Here is a 19,702-nt window from a genome sequence, read left to right as displayed (position 1 = left end):
TAGTCTGCAGTTTGATGTCAGTGTTAAAACGAAACTTGATTGTAATGGAAAGATTCGATGCGAGCTCTTACAGCAAACACCGCGTGGGAGGCGAAAACACACCTCATTGCACAACCACCGCCAAGCGTACATTAGCCACAATATGTATTTAGGTATTACTGTTGGACTTCCCTAGTATCAAAGGCAAGGCAGAATGGAAAAGGTAAAAGAACATCAACACGCAACAATTAACTGTAAAAACAAATTAAGCAAGGAAAAACAGGAAAGGGTCTCCTATAAAATGCCTGATTAAAATCTGTATTCATTGTTACGTTTGTTAATCCAGTTACTTGTTTTTAAACTGCATGATTTGTTATTTTTTAAAATTTACTTATTTATTTTAATCCAATTCCAATCCAATTTTATTCATAAAGCACTTTAAAATACCCAGCACAGGAACAAAGTGCTGTACAGAAAATAAGTTAAAACAATAGAAAAACAGAAAACAGCAAAATAAATAAATAAAACATAAAATTAAAACAGCCCTACATTAAAACAAAAACAAGATAAAACAGCATTGAATCACCTAAAAACAACTGAAATAAAAATAAAAACCAACATCTCACGTGGTGTCGGTAAAGAGGTGGGTTTCCAAGAGTGACAGATAAAGAACTGGCCTGTCTAATCTCTAAAGGAAGCTCGTTCCACAGTTTTGGAGCTTCTACAGCAAAAGCACGATCTCCTCTAAGTTTACGGCCAGTCCTGGGTATCTTCAGGAGCAGCTGATCATCTGACCTGAGAGAGCAGGTGGGTGTATAAGGCTGTAGCAGCTCAGAGAGATAAGATGGGGCTAGGCCATGGAGAGCTTTCAAAGTAAATAAAAGAATTTTAAAATGAATCCTACAAGAAATGGGCAGCCAGTGAAGTGAAGCTAAAACAGGGGAAGTGTGCTTAAAATTTCGAGTGCCAGTTAAAAGACGAGCTGCGGCATTTTGCACCCTCTGTAGATGACTAATATATGATGCGCTGACCCCAATATAAAGTGCATTACAGTAATCCAGCCGAGTGCTAACAATGGTGTGGATCACTGTCTCAAAGTGCTCAAAGAATTGGCTTTATTTTTGCCAGCTGCCTGAGGTGAAAGAAGCTAGATTTTACCACTGCCTTAATTTGATTGTTAAACTTCAGATCACAGTCCACTTTGACCCCTAGGTTTGTGACAGTTGGCTTAACATACTGGGCCAGGGAATCTACATACACATTGGGGTCTCAGTGGGGCTACCAAAAACCATCACCTCTGTCTTTTTATCATTGAATTTTAAAAAGTTAACAGACATCCAAACCTTAATGTCATCGAGACACTGAAGTAATGGCTGTGTAAGGTATCTGCCTTTTTTCTTTAGAGGGACATAGATCTGACAGTCATCAGCATAAAAGTGGAAAGCAATGCCGTGCTTTCTCAGTACAGAACCAAGAGGAAGCAGATATAAAGAGAAGAGGAGGGGGCCTAGAACTGAGCCCTGTGGGACACCACACAAGAGGGGAGCGGAGGACGACACATAGTCACCGAGGCTGACACAAAAAATTCGCCCCGCCAAGTAGGACCTGAACCACTCCAGTGCTGGGCCCCTAATGCCCACCCAGTGCTCCAAACGAGAGAATAAAATGGCATGATCCACGGTATCAAACGCAGCTGTCAAAAAAAGCACAAGAACAACACAGTCCCCAGCATCAGTCGCTAAAAATATGTCATTAAAAACTTTTAAAAGGGCTGATTCAGTGCTATGAAAGGGTTTTAAACCAGATTGGAAAACTTCTAACACATTTTGCTTTTCCAGGAAGGCCATTATTTGGCTGTAAACTACCTTTTCAAGAATTTTGGAAAGAAAAGGTAGTTTGGAGATAGGACTGTAATTTGCAAGAACCGTAGGATCAAGAGCAGGTTTTTTAATCAGGGGTTTGACTACTGCATGTTTAAAATCTTTAGGGACAACACCTGACATCAGACTATGGTTTACCAGCTCAAGAACCAAAGGACCAACTGTAGGTAACACCCCTTTTAAAAGTCGAGGAGGGACAGCATCATTTGGAGACCCTGCAGGCTTAAGATGACCAACAGTCTCCTTTAAAAAGGACAGAGTCACAGGCTCAAACCTGTCAAAGGCAGCAGAGCAGGAAACAGAGACTGAGAGGTCATGAGCATGAGGAGAGATTTGAGCCCTTGTGGAGGAGACCTTGTCAATAAAAAAGTGTAAAAAAATTTCACAGGCTTCTGATGAGGGCTCGATACAGTCAGTATATGGTGCATTAAGAACAGAGTTAATAGTTTTAAATAAAACACGGCAGTTTGACAAAAATAATGTCATATAAGTGTTTTCTTTTGGCATCTTTTGCAGTTCTTTGATATTGACGCCAACAGTCCTTCAGCATCTGGAATGACACTTGTAGTTTGTCCTTTTTCACTTGCGCTCAGCTCGACGGCAGTCGAGTCCGACAGCTCGGGTCATGTCGTTCAGCCAGGGCTCAGATTTAGTTTTAGGCAGTCTGGTTTTTAATGGAGCCACAGTGTCCATATAGGCACTGACGTTGTGTTGTTTTTAAGCCCCCCCCCCCCCCCCCCCCCTTAACTGCTTTTCTGTTTATTTAATTTGTAATGTAATCACTTATAATCCCGCCTTAATTACCCATTAAGATATAAAATTGAAATGCTTTGGATTGTAAACAGTTAATTTGCCGTGATACGTTATTATTTAGTAAATATTGATATCTATGACTAGCTAGTTTATTGTGATGGTGCTTTGTTTTCTCTATTATTATGTTGCTCTTTGTTGTTTGCTGTCTCCTCTGTTTGTTTTTTTTGTTTGTTTTTTTTTTCTCTCCATACAGGTGACCCAGGAGTTCTTTTTTTTTTCTCTCTCTTCCCCCCCCTTCTCACCGTCTCTTCTCCCCTTTGGTTTTTTTTTTTTCTCTCCCCCTCTTTCTTTCATTCATTCCCCCTGTCCTATTTATTAAAAAAAAAAAAAAAAAAAAAAAATGACAAAGGATGAACTGAAGCTCTGCCATCACGTAATGTCGCATACTGCTGTTTCTGATGTCATTTAGAAAAAAAAAAAAAAAAATATATATATATATATATATAATTTACCAACCCCCTACTCTATTATAGCTACTCTATTTGTCCTTATATTTGTCCTTGTTGTCATAGGTTGGGCTAATGTCTCTTCCCTCCTGATTAACCTTCCTGCAGACAGAATTTAGGAATTTTGGATACAATTCTTGATGTAGATGATGTAGCTTTTAGCATTATTGAGCATTAACATTCTGTCCAAACAAAAAGTAAATATACTTTCTTGAGAATGAATGTATAAGAAATGATTAAAACAAATCAAGAAATCAAACTTTCCCATAGCAGATATAGAGGGATTGTGATTGAATTGCTGAGTGGGAAATTAACCCATCTATGATCCAGTGCACTTTAATATGAGCTGATTCAATGCTAAAAGAGTGGGTCATGCAGCTGAACGTCTCGGTGTAAGACTTCAGTGGAGTATAGAGACACAATCAAGGAGCTAAGGCACATCAGAAATGAAAACAGATCATCAAGACATACTGTAATGATTGTAAATAGTGCAATTTTCAGCATACCTGTGAAAAATTAATTGAATGTCCAAACATGTTTGTTTTTATGGAACTTTAACACTGATGTTAGAGTCGCTTTTATGATATAATGTCATACTTGGCGCTCTTCTGGACAGAGATCTCTGGTGTTCTTCTTACTGGAAACCCTTTCTTGGATGTCTGCCACCGTGATGGTTACTGGACCCTGTTCTGGGAAGTTGCTATGGTCTACACTTAGAGCCACTAGCCACTGAGCATTGTGGTTATGGGTTGCGTCCTTCTCCCATATGCTCTTCCAGTACTGCTCCATCTACAGGCTTGCTGGCGCTGTTCTCATATTGTTCCCCTGCTACTGAGAGTACACCTTGGATGGTTCTGTGGAGTATTATCCTGCCTTCTATTTCTCTGGTATACCTCTTCAATCTGGCCAAAGCTGTGAGTCTTTGCTTGGCAGTTTCCAAAGCTTCAGGTATGGACAGATCGCCATACTTCTTAGGCACCTTCTTCATTACACCTTTCTGTAACTCCATTAGTTGGCTAACTTCCTCTAGTCTCCTTCTCCATGGAGGGTGCTGCTCTTTGTGGCTTCCCTTTTTGTAGCCAAGCATCTCATTAATCACTGCTGCCGCAGTGTTGATCAGCTGATAAGTCTTGGTGATGGTTGCAGTAGGAATTGTTCAGTGTTGTATTCACATCATTAAGTAGACCTTTAGAGGGCACTTCGTGCCAACATGTTAACTAGCTATGGAGGGTCCAGGTTTCAAGTGTCGCCATGATCCTATCTTTCAGGTTAGTTCCTCTCACACACCCCTTCTACTATTGTATTTGGGGCTTGGTGCGCAATCTTGGGTTGGGGTGATGATGATATCTCCCCCGACCTTTTCCTGGCTCCCTCTTGCTGTAGTATACGTGTTGTACCTCAGCAATCTCTAACTGTGAGAGCAGTTCCTTATACTAGTTGTTTTCCCATCAGATTCCATAGGTCCCACATCCTATTCATGTAACCCCTTCCACTTCATGTCAACAAGCATGATACTTGCACATTCGTCTCTCTCTACATAAATAGTGTAGTTAAGCACCATGGTGTTTTTTCATATAACAAAAAAGACATATCTCTGTATATGTACTTGTGTGTTGCTTCTCAAATTTTGAGATTTTTTGTGCTTCTATTGTCTCTAAGATTTCTTTTTCTTTGTAAAATGGAGAAGGATAATGTCACAGACGAAGGTTTCCTGTAAACAGAATTTAATTCAGTGCTGTGACATTTAAACAATCTTGTTCCAGTCTTTTAAGAACATTTATACTTATTAATGACACTCACAGCTCCAATCAAAGCCATCCCAGAACCAATATTGATGACTGTGGGGACAATGCTAAACTTTCTAGCTTATGGATGTGAGTAGAAATACAATAAGCATGTGTTTGAATGTGATTTCATGTGAATTTATCTTATCTCTTTTTTAAGAGAGATAAAGAGAGCTGCATTGTAAATCGTCTACTTTCTTTTACATTAACCAACCACTTAATTAGTTAAACCTTGTTAATACCTGCTCCACCCCTAACGAGGATATTAATGGGGCGATTGTGGCTCAAGAGTTGTGAGTTCGCCTTGTAATCAGAAGGTTGCCGGTTCTAGCCCCGGCTTGGACAGTCGTGGTCGTTGTGTCCTTGGGCAAGACACTTCACCCGTTGCCTACTGGTAGTGGTCAGAGAGCCCGGTGACGCCAGTGTCCAGCAGCCTCGCCTCTGTCAGTGCGCCCCAGGGTGCCTGTGGCTACAATGTAGCCAGTGTGTGAATGGGTGGATGACTGGATGTGTAAAGCGCTTTGGGGTCCTTAGGGACTAGTAAAAGCGCTATACAAATACAGGCCATTTACCATATTAGTTTTTTTCTTTGTGAAATAATGCCTTGTGTTTTGTCTAGGCTTCACCTCCTCTGTCCTGGGTGCTGCTGCCTTAATCAAGTTTTTATTAACAGTGTGAATGGCCCAGGAGAAGAATCTGTGAGTCTGGAGGTGCACAGGAGACAATTTAACTAGTGATTCCAAGCCTTAAATGCACTGGACATTTATCATCCATATGCTAGTCTAGGCAATCTATTTAACCCTTGTGTGGTGTTCGTATTTTTGTTACTCAGCCAGTGTTCATGGGTCTGGTGGACCCGCTAGAGTTTTGGCTTTCCAAATTAACACTATCAAACAATTTTATGTTAAATTACTCAACAGATGTTTACTTCATCCCAATTACAAGACATATGAACAGCAAACATGGTTAATTTTTTCCCTTTACCTTTGTTAGATCACATTTATGAATTAATGTGCTTCTCGTTTTTCTTTTATATAAAATGTTATAAATAAATCAGTTATAATCAAGTGGAGTGAGTGGAAAGACACAACACATTTACACGTGAAAAAATAATTAATTGTTTAATTTTTCTTTTGAAAAAAACTGAACACGGGTCTCACAGACCCGAACACCATACAAGGGTTAAATGTTCTTGTGTTACCAGATGAGCCTGTCTAAATGTGTTATTAATTGTTAACAATTACCAGTTCTATTTGCATTTTTGTTGTCATTTTTTAATGAGTAATATGTAAACTACACATCCATGTTTCTGGGAGAATCAAGAGTGCTTACTAACCATCTCCATTTGCACTATTTGCCTATTTGCACTACTATGCCTCCTTACTTGAATATTGTATATTGTATATTGCATAGCTTTTTTTTTTTGTTATACGTAAAATTGTATTGTATTTATTTAAATTTTTACTTTTTAATTATTTTATTTGCATTTTTTAATCACTAGGGTTTGAGAGTAACGGAATTTCTATTCTCTGTATGTCCTGTACATGTGGCAGAATTGACAAATAAAGTTGACTTGACTTGACTTAACAGTGGCTACTGATTTGCAGTAGGCGGATGCAGGCGGATTAGGATTATCAGCAAATTCAAACCCAAGAGAGAGAAGCTCAACAAATGCAGGTAGAGGCACTAAAGGCCTTAATTAAGCACCCTGACAGCAGTTGTCATGCACAACAGGAAGGTTAAAGGAAGCAGAGGAAGTGTTGAAAGTGGCCAAACTTGTTACTTCTCTCCTCAAATCATCAAATCCAACCTAGTTATATTCCACCCACTGGGGCAGAAATGCTAGTTGCTTCTGCTTATGGCATTCCTAGACCTTCATTGTTGTTGCTTTTTTGTTGTTGTTGTTGTTGTTTATTGTGTTTTTTTTTTTGAAAGCCATTTCATCAGCCTGAAATGCACTGACTTCCACAGACTGCCTTCTGGGCCTCAAAAGACATGAGTTGAGTAACACTGGTCCAACGTACAATAACGATTTTATTTTTGAAAAAACTTAAACGAGAGGAAGAGAAAGCAAACTAAAGGAAGTCATCTGCTAACGGTCAACATCCTTCAGTTTGCTTTCTCTTTCTTTTCTATTTGATACCCCAATTTTACTTTCCTGGGGAAAGATTGGACTCAGTGTACATTAACAGTCCCCTAATAAATTAGTTGTGGTGTAAAGGTGAGTCTGAGGTGGGTTGAACTAAACAATTTGGTATAATTTGTAAGAGCTGAAAGTGGAATCAGAGAATCTCCACTTTTTCAGGTTTTTTTGGAATCAAAGTTTAGTCACTCAGCCCAATTATTTCAAGCCATACAGACCTCAACTGCTCTGGGAGTTAAAAAACAAAAACAAAAAACAAAAACAAAAAACACTAATATAAGGGTCCCCCTGTCACTGAGCTCCTAGATAGTCAGTAGCGCCTTTCCCATGACTATGACAGAACCTGTGTAACATCTCTACATTTTGTAATAGAGAACACCAAAGGAATACTAACAGAAATATCACTATCACTACATCTTAAGGATGTTCTACGACACTGTGGTGGCATCTGCTATCTCTAATGCTGTGATCTGCTAGAGTGGTGGAATGGCAGAGAGGGACAGGGGGAAACTTAAAAAACTGGTCAAGACGGGCAGCAGGTCAAGACATCAAGCAGGTTTGGGAGGACAGGATGTTGTCTAAGCTAACATCCATCATGCACAACACCTCCCACCCCTTCTATAAGACTGCACGAGCACTGAGCAGCTCGTTCAGCAGGAGACTTTTACACCCACAGTGTAGGAAAGAGCGCTACCACAGGTCATTGCAGCTGCTAGAGTCTATAGCACAGTTTAACATGGTTATCCTACACATCACCTGTTTAATTGACATATCATATGTTTTTTAATTACTGCTACTCATTTGCAGCTTGTTTGTATGTCCACTGTATTTTCGCCATTTTTCCATTTTGTAGTCATAATGAGCTCTCCATCATGCAGCCCTTCAGAGATGTCAGCATTCATAGAGGAACCTTGTTTATGAAAAGCTTGAATTTGAGCTTTTACAGTAAACAGCCAGCAGGAGGCAAAACCACACCACACTGCACACTATATTATATTAAATATTACTATTATTGTACGGTCCTCCTTACAATATAAAGCACCTTGAGGCGACTGTTGTTGTGATTTGGCGCTATATAAATAAAATTGATTTGAATTTAATTGAACTGTATCTCTGAGATGCTGCTCAGCACTGTCTCAGATAAAAGATAAAAGACTAACCAAACACAAAAACTGAAGATGAAGCAGCAAGGAAGCACAATCAGGAAAGAAGCTGTAATCAAATGTCTCATTAAAATCTTTGCTTGTTTTAATATTTTTACATTACTCATTTCTGTTTTTAAACTGATGGACTTTGTCCAATTTTTTCACTCATGTGTTTTTCATACAAAGTACACATTGACTTTTTTGTTGTTTTCATAATTCCCTTTTTAATTGTAATAGTTTTTAAGTAATAGTCACCTCAAGGAACGTTAAATGATGTATGGTAAAGACCCTGCAATCACACAGGTCTCAACATATAGTTATTAAAGTCTTTCAGTATTCAATCCCTGTTTTTATTAATGAAGGTGTTACCTAAATAACAAATCATTTTGCTCCAATATTAAAAAATGTAATATCAATGCAATCACATGGACCACTGAGGTATCAAAGACTCTAAACGTGACAGTAAGCCAACTTTCCAAGGAAGATACTTTTCATACTACCATAACCATAAGCTTTGCTCTTTTGCACATCGACTATTTATTTCAGTGCAAACATAATAACACAGCTGCCAGGAACAGCAAAACATGCAAAGAACAGTGATATAATCATAGTAAACACTGAGATTGATCGTTGATACCACATGCTGACAGAAAAATAGAACATACTCAAAATTAACTGAAACACGGAGTCTTAAAAACAGCAGTAAACATTTCCTACAAGCATGCGTTGTAGAGATTTTTATGGGGTACTTGTACAATCAACTTAAATAAAGGATGTGACACCTTGACCCGTATAAAGAATTTCCCAACAGTAACCATGCGCTATCACTGAGTACTGCAGAGGTATGGTTTTGAGTGGTGGAAGTATGTGACCTTTAATATATTTGCAAGTTGCAAGGTAACAAAACCACACAAAGTATCACCACATTTGATACAGTGTAAACAAACAAACTATTATACTGTCACGTTATTACACTGTCACATTAAGACTTACATTTTGATGCTCAGTTTACTCTTGAAATATATTTTTTTGATGAAAACTAACATTTAGTCTCAATAAATGGGTGAAATCTGGATAGTATTGAAGTATTGAAGCCTTTTGATTTTTATTAAACAACTTGCTACAACACCCACAATAAACTTCAGCAGTTTGCCTAGCAACACAGCCATTGTGACTGATGTGGGTAAAATGTATTACTTGTCTTTTGATTACAGTAGCTAATGATCACTTTATGTATTCATGCGTGGCTTTCATAAGGGGGCCTCTTGCCCAGGAAATATCAGCAAGCTTCCACAGGAAGTGGTCTAAAGCAGAATGTCGCAGCAGGTGCTTTCTGCTTTCAGTCAGAAATACAATATCACTCTTTGAAATGTAATTATCTACACATTTCAGTTAAAAATGTAGCATTACTAGCATTCAGTTAAGATCACTGATTTTTGTGCTAAACATATAACTCCCATATAAAGGTAAATATGGCAAACCATTGCTTTAAACAACTGAAACTCGTGGTCTTGTGGTTTCTTTCTGTGATAATGAATAGATTAATATAGCATCGTGCTGCTCACATTGTACGAGATGCTGAGGAAGATGCACGCTGCCAGGTGGCCGCTCCTTTTTACCTTGTGCCTCACGTGTGTGTGTTCAAATGGTAAGTTTTAAAAATATATATATCTATAGATAGATAGAAGTCGGCTAATGAAAAGTTAATGAAAAATTTCATGTATTTAGACAGTGATTTTGTAACATTCCGATTTTACTCATATTGATAGAAAAAGGCATATCACTGAATATATTTTCTAATAAAATAATTTTGTCAATATTAAGGAAACATAAACTGTAAATGATGCGAGAAAGGTTAGTTGAATGCCATATACAGATCACACAAGTTCAGTGAAAAAGTGAAGCACTGTCAGTCTTCATGCACTTTTTTGTGGTCTTCATTTGGTTTTTATCTTCATCTTAATCTGGTCTTCACAGTCAGTATACTTTCAAAAAAGTCTAAACTTGTGTGACATGAATGTACACAATGAGAGTAAGTAAGAATAAGATGTTTCTAATTAAATATAATAATCAAGTGATTTAAATGGTAAATGGACTCATTCTTATGTAGCACTTTGCTACTCTCCTGGAGCACTCAAAGCGTGTTATATGCGCTTTATTTAGGAAGAGTGAAGGTGTGAATTCAGCCTACAGGCGTGCAGTGATTAAAATGTTTGTATGATGAACTCCAGCCAGGCTGCACAAAAGAGCACAGAGGGGAACCATCTATGCCTCGTTTTTGGTGACAGTGATCTAAATGAATCTGTACTAATTGATGGAGGTGTGAGCTCTGAAGTAGGCAGAGGGAAATTGAAAAATAATCAGATAAATAAAAAGACTGATAAACTGCTTAAAAGACGGAATAATTATTCTCTCAGCAGGATCATGATCCATGGTGTGAGAGCTACCTTTTGATAGAATATTTTCTCACCTAATGTCTCACTTTTCAAATCAATACTGTATACTTTCACGTTTTGGTGTCTAATCCAGAGAAATGCATATTCACTCACCGGTCACCTCTTTAGATATATTATTTTTATATTGCGTTGAATCCGGGATTTGCCTTCAGAGCCGCTGTAATGATTTTGTGTCACAGATTCAACTCGTTGCTGTAAGAGTTTCCCAGATATTTCAATCCGTATTGATATGATAGCATCACACAGTTGCTGCAGATTCATCACATCCATGATGTGAATCTCCTGTTCGACCATATCCCAAAAATGCTCTAGAATAAGATCCGGTGACTACTTGACTACAGTGATTCTGTTGGAAGTAGCCATCAAATGATGGTACATAGTGGTCATAAAGGCACACTGTGGACATGGTCAGCAACAATACTCAGGTAGGCATTTATGCCATATTCTGACCCTAGCACCCAAATGTTGTGGCTGATATCAAGATTTATGAAACGTTTTTCCAAATTGCTTTCGGCCAATTTTGGTGACCCTGTGTGACTTTTGGCCTCAGTTTCCCATTCTTAGCTGACAAAGTGTCCCACAGTGGGGTGTGGCCCACAGGAAATGGTTGTGTGGAAAAATCATAATATATCAGCATTTTGTTCTGAAATACTCAGAACAGCTCCTCTGACACCAACAACAATGTCACATTCAAAGTCACTTACATCACCTTTCTACCCTATTTTGATACTCGGTTTTTTTCATTTCTAGTATCTTTATCCAATATATAACATATGATCCATCAGATAAGAAAAACCTCCCCTTCATGCACTATATTATTTTTATGTGTTTGTTTATTGTTGTACAAGTATAACATATCTTCTATAATATTCTACAATATTTATAATATAATATTATCTTCTTTAATATTTATAAGCTTTTAGATTTTTTTTTGTCATCAGCTCTCTTCAGCTAATCTTATCGTCATCGTAAACATTGTTCGCTTTTAACTGAAATTTTTATTTTGCTGTGGTAAGACCTATTAAAAAATGTCTGTTCTCATTCCCTATATAAGCTTTTTTCAAATATCAGTCTTTCAGAGAAGACAGCAAGCACACAAAATTATGATGATAATTGATTTGATGTTACTTTGTTTCACGCTTTGTGGTTTTTGTAGCAACAGATCCTTTGCCGCTTCAGTTTTTAACTACTTTTGGTGTAACTGTACATTGGCATAAGATATGGTTACTCTGTTGAAACATTTAAAATTGCTTAAATCATTTTAACATTTTTACTATAGATCATAAATTTTTACACTAACGTAGTACCACAGGCCAGTTTTAATCAATGTGTACGGGTTGTATAATATAGTTGTATTTATTGTGATGACTTTTTGGTCATTTGAATATGAAATAACTAAACTTGATTATATTTCATTTTTTCCTTGAAGATGAAAAATCTTGTGAGGATTCAGTTAACTTCTGTGAGAAGATCAGTAAGACCGTTTCACTTGGCTCGTCTGTGCTCCTACCATGTAACCTTCGACCAAACAGCTCCAATTGGGTGACATGGAGCCACGCTGCCACAAGGCAGGCAGAGATGGTGCAGCTTTCATCTCAAGGGCATGTTAAGTTCCTGGACCCCAGAAATGGCCGAGTCAAAGTCTTTTCAAACGAGCAAATCGACGGGAACTACTCTATTAGAATTGATGAGCTTGAAAAATCTGACCTAGGGTGTTACCGCTGTCGACGGCAGTGTGTTCAAGTCATGGAAAGTCGTAAGTGGAGTTTTATTTTAAGCTATGTTAAATATTCAATACTAAACAGCAGCCTGTAGAGTTTCTTCCTTTCCAGGGTCACAAACCTCAAGACCCATTACATGAGAAGGGACAAATGATTAAGCGACTGTTTCCTGTGACACATATTTTGTAAAACCACAACTTTTCATGCAGGTGCAAGTACCGCCGACATGTGGCCAGTCATTTACATCTGTATTGGTGTGGCTGCACTCCTTATGATGGTTGTTGTCAGCTTCTACATCTACTGGAAATGCATAGGTGAGAACCTGACATGTCAGACACAAAGCTGAAACTGGGTGGTTTAGTAATACAGTTTGCTTCTGTTTCAGTTTGCAGTAAAAACAAAACACAGGACAGTGCCGAGATTCCCACCATTGCAGGTACAGAGTCTATGCCATATATTCATATCTGTGTTACATCCTTTGTTTGTAATTTTTTTCACTTGTTACCATATTTTACGAACACTAAAAAACTAAAAGGGAATTTAAACTGGGATTACAAAGATATGTATATATAATATATATACTAAAATATCATTGCTGTTTCACTGGAAAAAGGTAACAGACGCAGGCCGGTTTGTTGTTTCCTACATGCAGCTCAGTGTTTAACATGCTAACCTGCAGTAACTACCTGCTGGCTTCATATTTAGCAGACAAAATTTGTAAAAATTTGCCAAGACATGGAATAGCTGTCTTCCCAAAAATCTCTGAATAGACCCTTAATTTGCTCTGACAAATGTGCCACTGCAGATCCCAGTGCTCCACCTATGCCAACAATCAATGTACCAGTGGGTGTACATGTGCGTGTACAACAGGCAGCAGGAGCCTACGGTAATAATCTCGTCTACGGTGAGTTTACTCATCTTTTCTTCCCTCCTTACTTGCTAAAATACAATCAAGTAACTGTCTTCCACCTGAGAAATAATGATGAGTACGTTTTAAACAAATCTTTTTTTGAACAACAGAAAATGATAACCTGCACCCAGCAAGTGCAGAACCCCCCAGAAATCACTATGACTCACGTGGAGCTGTGCAGTATCTGGACAGCATTCAGCCTCAACAGCCCGGTCACAGCAGCGGTGGGATTTATCCAAACGTGGATCAGTTTCACTTTGAAAGGGTGGAAAGTCAGAGAACCAGACAGAGATTTCATTTAGGTGCTTGGAAAAAAGTCACTTTACTTACGGCATTACTGGTGACTTCTAAATAACAGTGTGAAGTAACTGTCTTCTCTTACCCCATTAGAGCTTTTCAGCAGGTTACGGCAAGCAAGTCTCAGCCGGCATTATTACGGTAATCTTTAATTATATTTAGATTTAAATGATTTCATTATTATGAGTTCAGTTCTGTCCGATTTTGATTCATCCGTTTTATTTCACAGTTAACCAACGCGATCTCCGCAAGCAACACGCCACATCAAAGCAGGCGGTGAATCAAAAGAGAGGTAGTTTGAGTTGATGATAAATGAGGAGAATGTCTGACAATAAACACAAAACACAGATTCCTTTATTAACTCACATTTCTTTTCCAGTTGGCCGCGAGAGGAAGAAAAACAAAGACAGTGAGTGTTGACTTCATCTGTGGGCATGTTACTAATCAAATAATACTGTACACTGAACTGCTGTTTCTTCCTTTTTAGATTGTGAATACAATAACCCGATTTACAACACAAGCTCAGACCAGCTCAACCGGCTGTAGAGAATGAAGGACAGAGATTTAAACTCCTTCCACAGTGAGGATTACTGATTTGTTTATTTTATTTCTTTGAAGTGATTCGTGTCTTATTGTATTTGTTTGTAGTATCACTGCACTTACTTCACTCCCTGTACTATTCTTGTTTCTGAACTGTTGATGTTTGTATGCTCTTTTACTAAAGTTCATCATTTATGGATCTTCACATATAATATATTTGCAATCTAAATGTACACACATTCAGAGATGTGTGTTACTTAAACTTAATAAAAGAACCTGTATGTACTAAATTTGGTTTGACTTTTATCACTGCATGTTAAAGCAGTTCTACGGTGCTTTCACTGTCAGCGCTTGTACCTTCTGTCATAGTAACAATGAGATTGCATCTGAATCCCAACTTTTCATTATGTCACCAAGGATTGCTGCATCATTGTGAAAACTATTGCTAACTAAATAAAAGAGTGGCAGATCGTAGTGTTCTTTGCAAACACACACACAATCACACAAATGTTACTGCTGAGTGCCAACCAAATACCTGATCCTCTAAATCTTCCCAAAAACCGATTCTGTTCATCAGGACGTAGCATTACGCAGCAGTAGAAACAGTACTACTCTATGTCTCTCATCCAAGTGACCGGACATGCCCTTTGTTTCAATTTTAACAGCACACTTGTGAAGTTTGATGTAGGTCTCTTATCTGGTTACGGTGCTATTACAATCACAAACTGAAAACTAGGTTTGTGCTAGTTTTTGTCACCAGGACCACATTTTTCCATGATGTCAGCCTGTTAAACTTACAGGCTCAGTGCAAAGACACTTTAGAACGTCATATGTCAAATAGCATGCCATTAACATGACATGCTTTAGTACTGAATAAATCCCACTCTTATTTCCATAGGTAACAGAGCTATAATATACAGCGTAACACAGCTGAACAACAACACCTACAGCCACAACTCATCTAAGTTGAAAAACGAATTAATATAGTTGACACCTGGTTAATATACGAGCTCAATTCAATTTTATTCTTATGGCACCAAATCAAAACAACAGTAACCTAAAACATTTGATTTCAAATGTAAATTATTATTCCCAGATACATACTTCAGTTTGCAGCCATATGCAGTATTAAGGCTGCGTACCACACTCATATGCCGGCAGATAGAGAAATGCTTTAAGAGGAGCAGGAGCAAAAACAAGAGAGCAAGAAAAGCATTGTAGAAAACCATGCGTATGAATTCATGAGCAAGTTGGTCTTGGCAAAGCATCATCCACGTGACTTGATGGCAAAAACAAAAGCCAACACATCACAATCTGAGCAACGCAAAACAGTTGATGTGATGAAGCTAGCTGCTGCTTAAAAGAAGAGGGGAATGCCGAAAAAACCGAATGGCAGCTGATCACACCTTCTTTATTTCTGTTAGAGAAACCATAGACAAAACATTTTTACAAAGCCCATGAGAGAATTTCTCTTCCAAACCCAGGAAGCACGTAAGCACTTTCTTAGTTGGGGGGTAATGGATATTCAGTGGCAGCGTCCTTACATGACCCAACACAATGTTATTAAGTAAAGCCAGATCACAAAACCAGCAGGTAATACATTTCACATAGTTTGTACCAACAGCACAGATCGAATGGGTGATCACACTTGCTCTCAGTTTCACAGATCTGCCTTGGTGTGAAAAAGGTTTTTGCAACCCAACACGGCAGAACTTAGTTTGTGAAATGGTCTCAGCACTTTCTGTAACTTATGATTTAATGTTCCAGTTTGGTTTTGCGGACACCTGACACATATGAGAGGTTCTAAAATTAAGTGAGGTCAAAAATACTTCTAAATATAGCTGCAACTCTTACAGAGCCATGATTGATCAACGGACATCCTCAGCACTTTAGTGGGTGCAACCACCTGAACCAATCTTTAATTTTTGTTTCATGCTTCACATATAAGGATTCTGATGACAAAACTGGGATGAAGATTTCTCCTTAATCAGAAGAAAGTAAAGGCCCAGGAGAAACAGAGACGTGACCATCAGCATCTGTGTTGCTCTTACTTAACGTTCTCATCTCAAGTTGAATTTTATTTCCAACCACAACAACAGTAGTACCTTCTACTGCTCAAAAGTTAACCTAATTTCACTAGATGCAGATGCAACAATAGCAGCCATAACCAGCAAACAAAAGCACTAACCCCAAAATGACAAAAAACAAAACAGGCCCAAAACAGCCAGAGCTCAATAACCCATACAACAACAACTCCCCACAGCACAGCCCTGTTCCTCTGCCTAACCCTAATCTAACTGACCCTCACGCTTAGTTTTCAGGTGCTACTTAAGTTGGGTACTTATGCATTTAAAACCACAAAACTGGTAAAATATAAATGGCAAAAAACTGTTGCATCCTTGAATGTGTCTCCAAGGCAACCCTTCAAACCACTTTTAACATTACACTATCAAGACCTCGCAATGAAGTCAAAAGGGAATTCCCTCTCACACCTAACAGCAATTTTCTACAAACCAAGTACAAGCCTTAGCTCAAAACCAGGAAAAACCCCCGCAGAAGAGAGCTTACTGAGCAAACATGCAGCAGAACAAATCACATTCTGTTCTTCACTACAGCTGCTTCAGTTACCTCAGAACTAGAGCCCAACCGATGATCTGCTAATATATCGGTACCTGCATTTGCAGTGGCTGATAAATGAAATTGTAAGCATTTTATAAAGAAGAGCTGGACAGGCATCCTTCAAACATGAGTGTTAATTTTGTTTTGAGTTTTAGTGTTGGTGTTACAATCAGAAAGAGAGATGAAGGGAGTCTACAGGAAAGGTGGAGCTGTGATATACCAGCTCACTGGGCCAAGGTGTACCTCATGCTCATGCATGATCATCCAGTAAGCTCAGAAAACACCAAATTAGAGTTACAGAGTGCCAAGTAGTCCTAGCTACTCTAAATGTTTCTTATGTAGTGTCAATAGAATACACCGTCTTTTGGATCAAGATATCACTGGAGGAAGATGGAAATGCAAGTATTAACATTTGCATTACCTCCTCATCTTTGTAAGACTTGTCTTTAATTATCCTCTTTAACTGAAATGCTAAATTTAACAATGATTATGCAATGTATTTATATTTATGTTAAAATCATTTTTGTGCACCCCGTCAGTGGTGTTTCCATCTACAGAAGTAAATGTAATGAAAACTCTTATAAGACAAAAAAAAAAAGACATAAGTTGCACATGTAAACACTTTAAAATCTATTTATTGGATTTAGACTGTCATATAATATGTGATATATTGACATCAACGTTCAACATTCTGCTAGAGGCAGCTTTTAAAAGAAAAAAAAAGGGTCCCATGATGAAGTTTACAGGGACATCAGCGCCATCTTTCTGCAGCTCATTTACAATGAAGTGTTTCTGGTGTCACTCAATCAGCCAGCGACACTGATGGAAATTAAGTACCTGAACTGTTTTGACTATTCAGTGTGCACTGTTTTAGTATTTGCAGCCTATGAAGAGATGTCCATTACTGGACATCTAATACTGGATTTTATGACAAACAACAGTAATAAAATGTCTGTAGGAAATTTTAATATATTAGATCTCAATGACATTTAAAAACAGTAATAGTACTAAAGTAAGTCATCTTAATTCCCAACATTTACTCCAGGATCAAAGAGAGAATGCAGTCACTGGACGCTAATCTCAAAACATAAATAATAACTTTTTATGTAAGAAACCTTACAATCTTTGGTGAATTAAGCAGTTTTATTATTATTATTATTATTATTATTATTATTATTATTATTATTATTATTATTATTATTATTATTATATAAGCATTGGGTGCATATAAGTAATGCAATAAGTCAATGACACTGACATGCCTCAACAATTTAGGCTTCTCTCACCCCCGTTCTCTGCGGCCTGCTGGAGCGGGGGGGCTAGGAGGAGTTGGCCGTCCGACTGCGGTCTGGAGTGTGGGGCCTCCCTGCTGCTGCGGAGTCGGGGCTGTCTGCCTCTCCCCACCGCAGGGAAAAGGGTAACACCACCTGGGTCTGGGTGCAGTTCCCCCCTCCAGGGGCAAGGGTACCTAGACCCGGTTCGTAGAGTACGCTTGGGGAGTGTGATCGTGTGTACAGCGTCTCTTTATGTCTGTCTCCACGTTGGTTGAGTGTGGAGTGAGTGCATATGAGAGCATGAGGGTGGGAATGGATGTTTGTATCTGTGTGTGCCTGTATGTCTGTGTCTATATGTCAGGTTGGGTATCAGACGCCACCTCTCTGGGGACATCTCAGGCCCTCCAAGGTTTGGAGGCCTATCTCCACCCACCACCACTTCCCCTGCCAGTGGCGGACTCCCTCAGGTGTCGGTGCGTTGGTGGTTCTTTGTGTCTGGGGGTGGGCGTCCAGGTACACACCGGCTCACTCCTTGGCGGCCGCTTATCGGGGCCTGGAGCCTGGGGCTCGCTCGGGCCACTTCGGAGGTGGGGTGCCCCCGGCCTCTCGGCCTGGGGCTCGGTCACTCAGGCACAGCTGGCTGCCGGCGGAGCTCACGGGTGCGTCTCTGCAACTCCCCCTGGCTTCTGCTCCGCGGCTGCTGAGTGAGCCCTCATCTGGGACTCTCCTCAGCTCTTACTGGGACAGTGGCGCGGCTGGCCCTCTGTTGGTCTTCCTTGGTCTCTTGTGTTCTGGGGGCCTCTGGATGTCTGGAGTTTTGATCTCCTCCATACCTGCTTCATACCCTGGAGGACGGGGCTGTGGCTCCCCCACACTCCCTAGCAGATCATTACATGGAGAAACCTTTGGAATGCAAGCATGCTGATCCACACAGGTATGCACACAGGTGCACACACGGGTATTCACAGACGCGGACTACAGCTTTCTTGGCTGCTGCCTCAAAGCACATTGTGCGCTGTCTATCTTGGGTGATGCACAATATCGTTTATTATTTAGTATCTACTGATATCTACTGCTAGCTAGTTTATTGTGATGGTGCTGTTTTTTTTTTTTATTATGTTGCTCTTTGTTGTTTGCTTTCTCTTCTGTTTTTTTTCTCCATACAGGTGACCCAGGTGTTTTGTTTTTTTGTTTGTTTGTTTTTTTCTTTCTTCTCCCCCTTCTCACCGTCTCTTCTCCCCTTTGGTTTTCTCTCTCCCTCTCTTTCTTTCATTCTTTCTCCCTGTCCTATCCCCCAGTCATGTCTGTCCCTTATAAAAACAAAACACAATAAACACCATTTATGTCTCCAGAAAAAAAAAAAAGTTATGTGTGTTGCAGGTATCGGTCTAGTTATGCTGTTCTTCAGTTGGTTGCTGTCGATCTTCAGAGCCAAGTACCATGGATATCCATACAGCTTCCTGATGAGTTAGTGCTGATCAGCTCCTCCAGAGTCAGAGCAAGTATAAGTCAGAGGACAGACGTGCTGCAGGGTGCTGTCCACAGCATCTTTGATGAAAAACTGTTTGCCAAGCCATGATTTGTCCTCTGATCTGTTTAATAAAGTCAGTACATCATATACATACGGTGCCTTTTACAATATCACAAGTGGTTCCTTTACAACAACAGAGCTCTGATCGCTGCTGTGCAACATGA

At 39.2% G+C, this 19,702-nt stretch overlaps 1 protein-coding gene across 1 annotated transcript; it reads left to right on the top strand.

The window, feature by feature from the left end:
- Positions 1-9,773: 9,773 nt before the first annotated feature.
- On the top strand, positions 9,774-14,312 carry LOC113036902 (uncharacterized). Its single transcript, XM_026193490.1, has 10 exons — positions 9,774-9,838; positions 12,076-12,402; positions 12,577-12,681; positions 12,753-12,803; positions 13,173-13,271; positions 13,388-13,579; positions 13,668-13,715; positions 13,804-13,866; positions 13,954-13,983; positions 14,062-14,312. Exons 1-10 carry the CDS (start codon positions 9,778-9,780, stop codon positions 14,118-14,120), a joined length of 1,035 nt encoding a protein of 344 aa, XP_026049275.1. The 5' UTR covers positions 9,774-9,777; the 3' UTR covers positions 14,121-14,312.
- Positions 14,313-19,702: the final 5,390 nt, after the last annotated feature.

The sequence above is a fragment of the Astatotilapia calliptera genome, chromosome 14 (genome assembly GCF_900246225.1).
Source record: "Astatotilapia calliptera chromosome 14, fAstCal1.2, whole genome shotgun sequence".
Classification (NCBI taxonomy): Eukaryota; Metazoa; Chordata; class Actinopteri; order Cichliformes; family Cichlidae; genus Astatotilapia; species Astatotilapia calliptera.
The sequence above is the reverse complement of the archived record's forward strand: the minus strand, read 5'-3'. Positions and strand labels throughout refer to the sequence as shown.

Excerpts from the sequence above, each read along its gene's own strand:
- LOC113036902 (XM_026193490.1), top strand. The coding sequence starts at position 9,778 with ATGCACGCTGCCAGGTGGCCGCTCCTTTTTACCTTGTGCCTCACGTGT. Across the intron at positions 12,403-12,576 it reads TGTTCAAGTCATGGAAAGTC|GTGCAAGTACCGCCGACATG; the intron begins GTAAGTGGAGTT and ends CTTTTCATGCAG. Across the intron at positions 13,867-13,953 it reads GGCGGTGAATCAAAAGAGAG|TTGGCCGCGAGAGGAAGAAA; the intron begins GTAGTTTGAGTT and ends TTTCTTTTCCAG.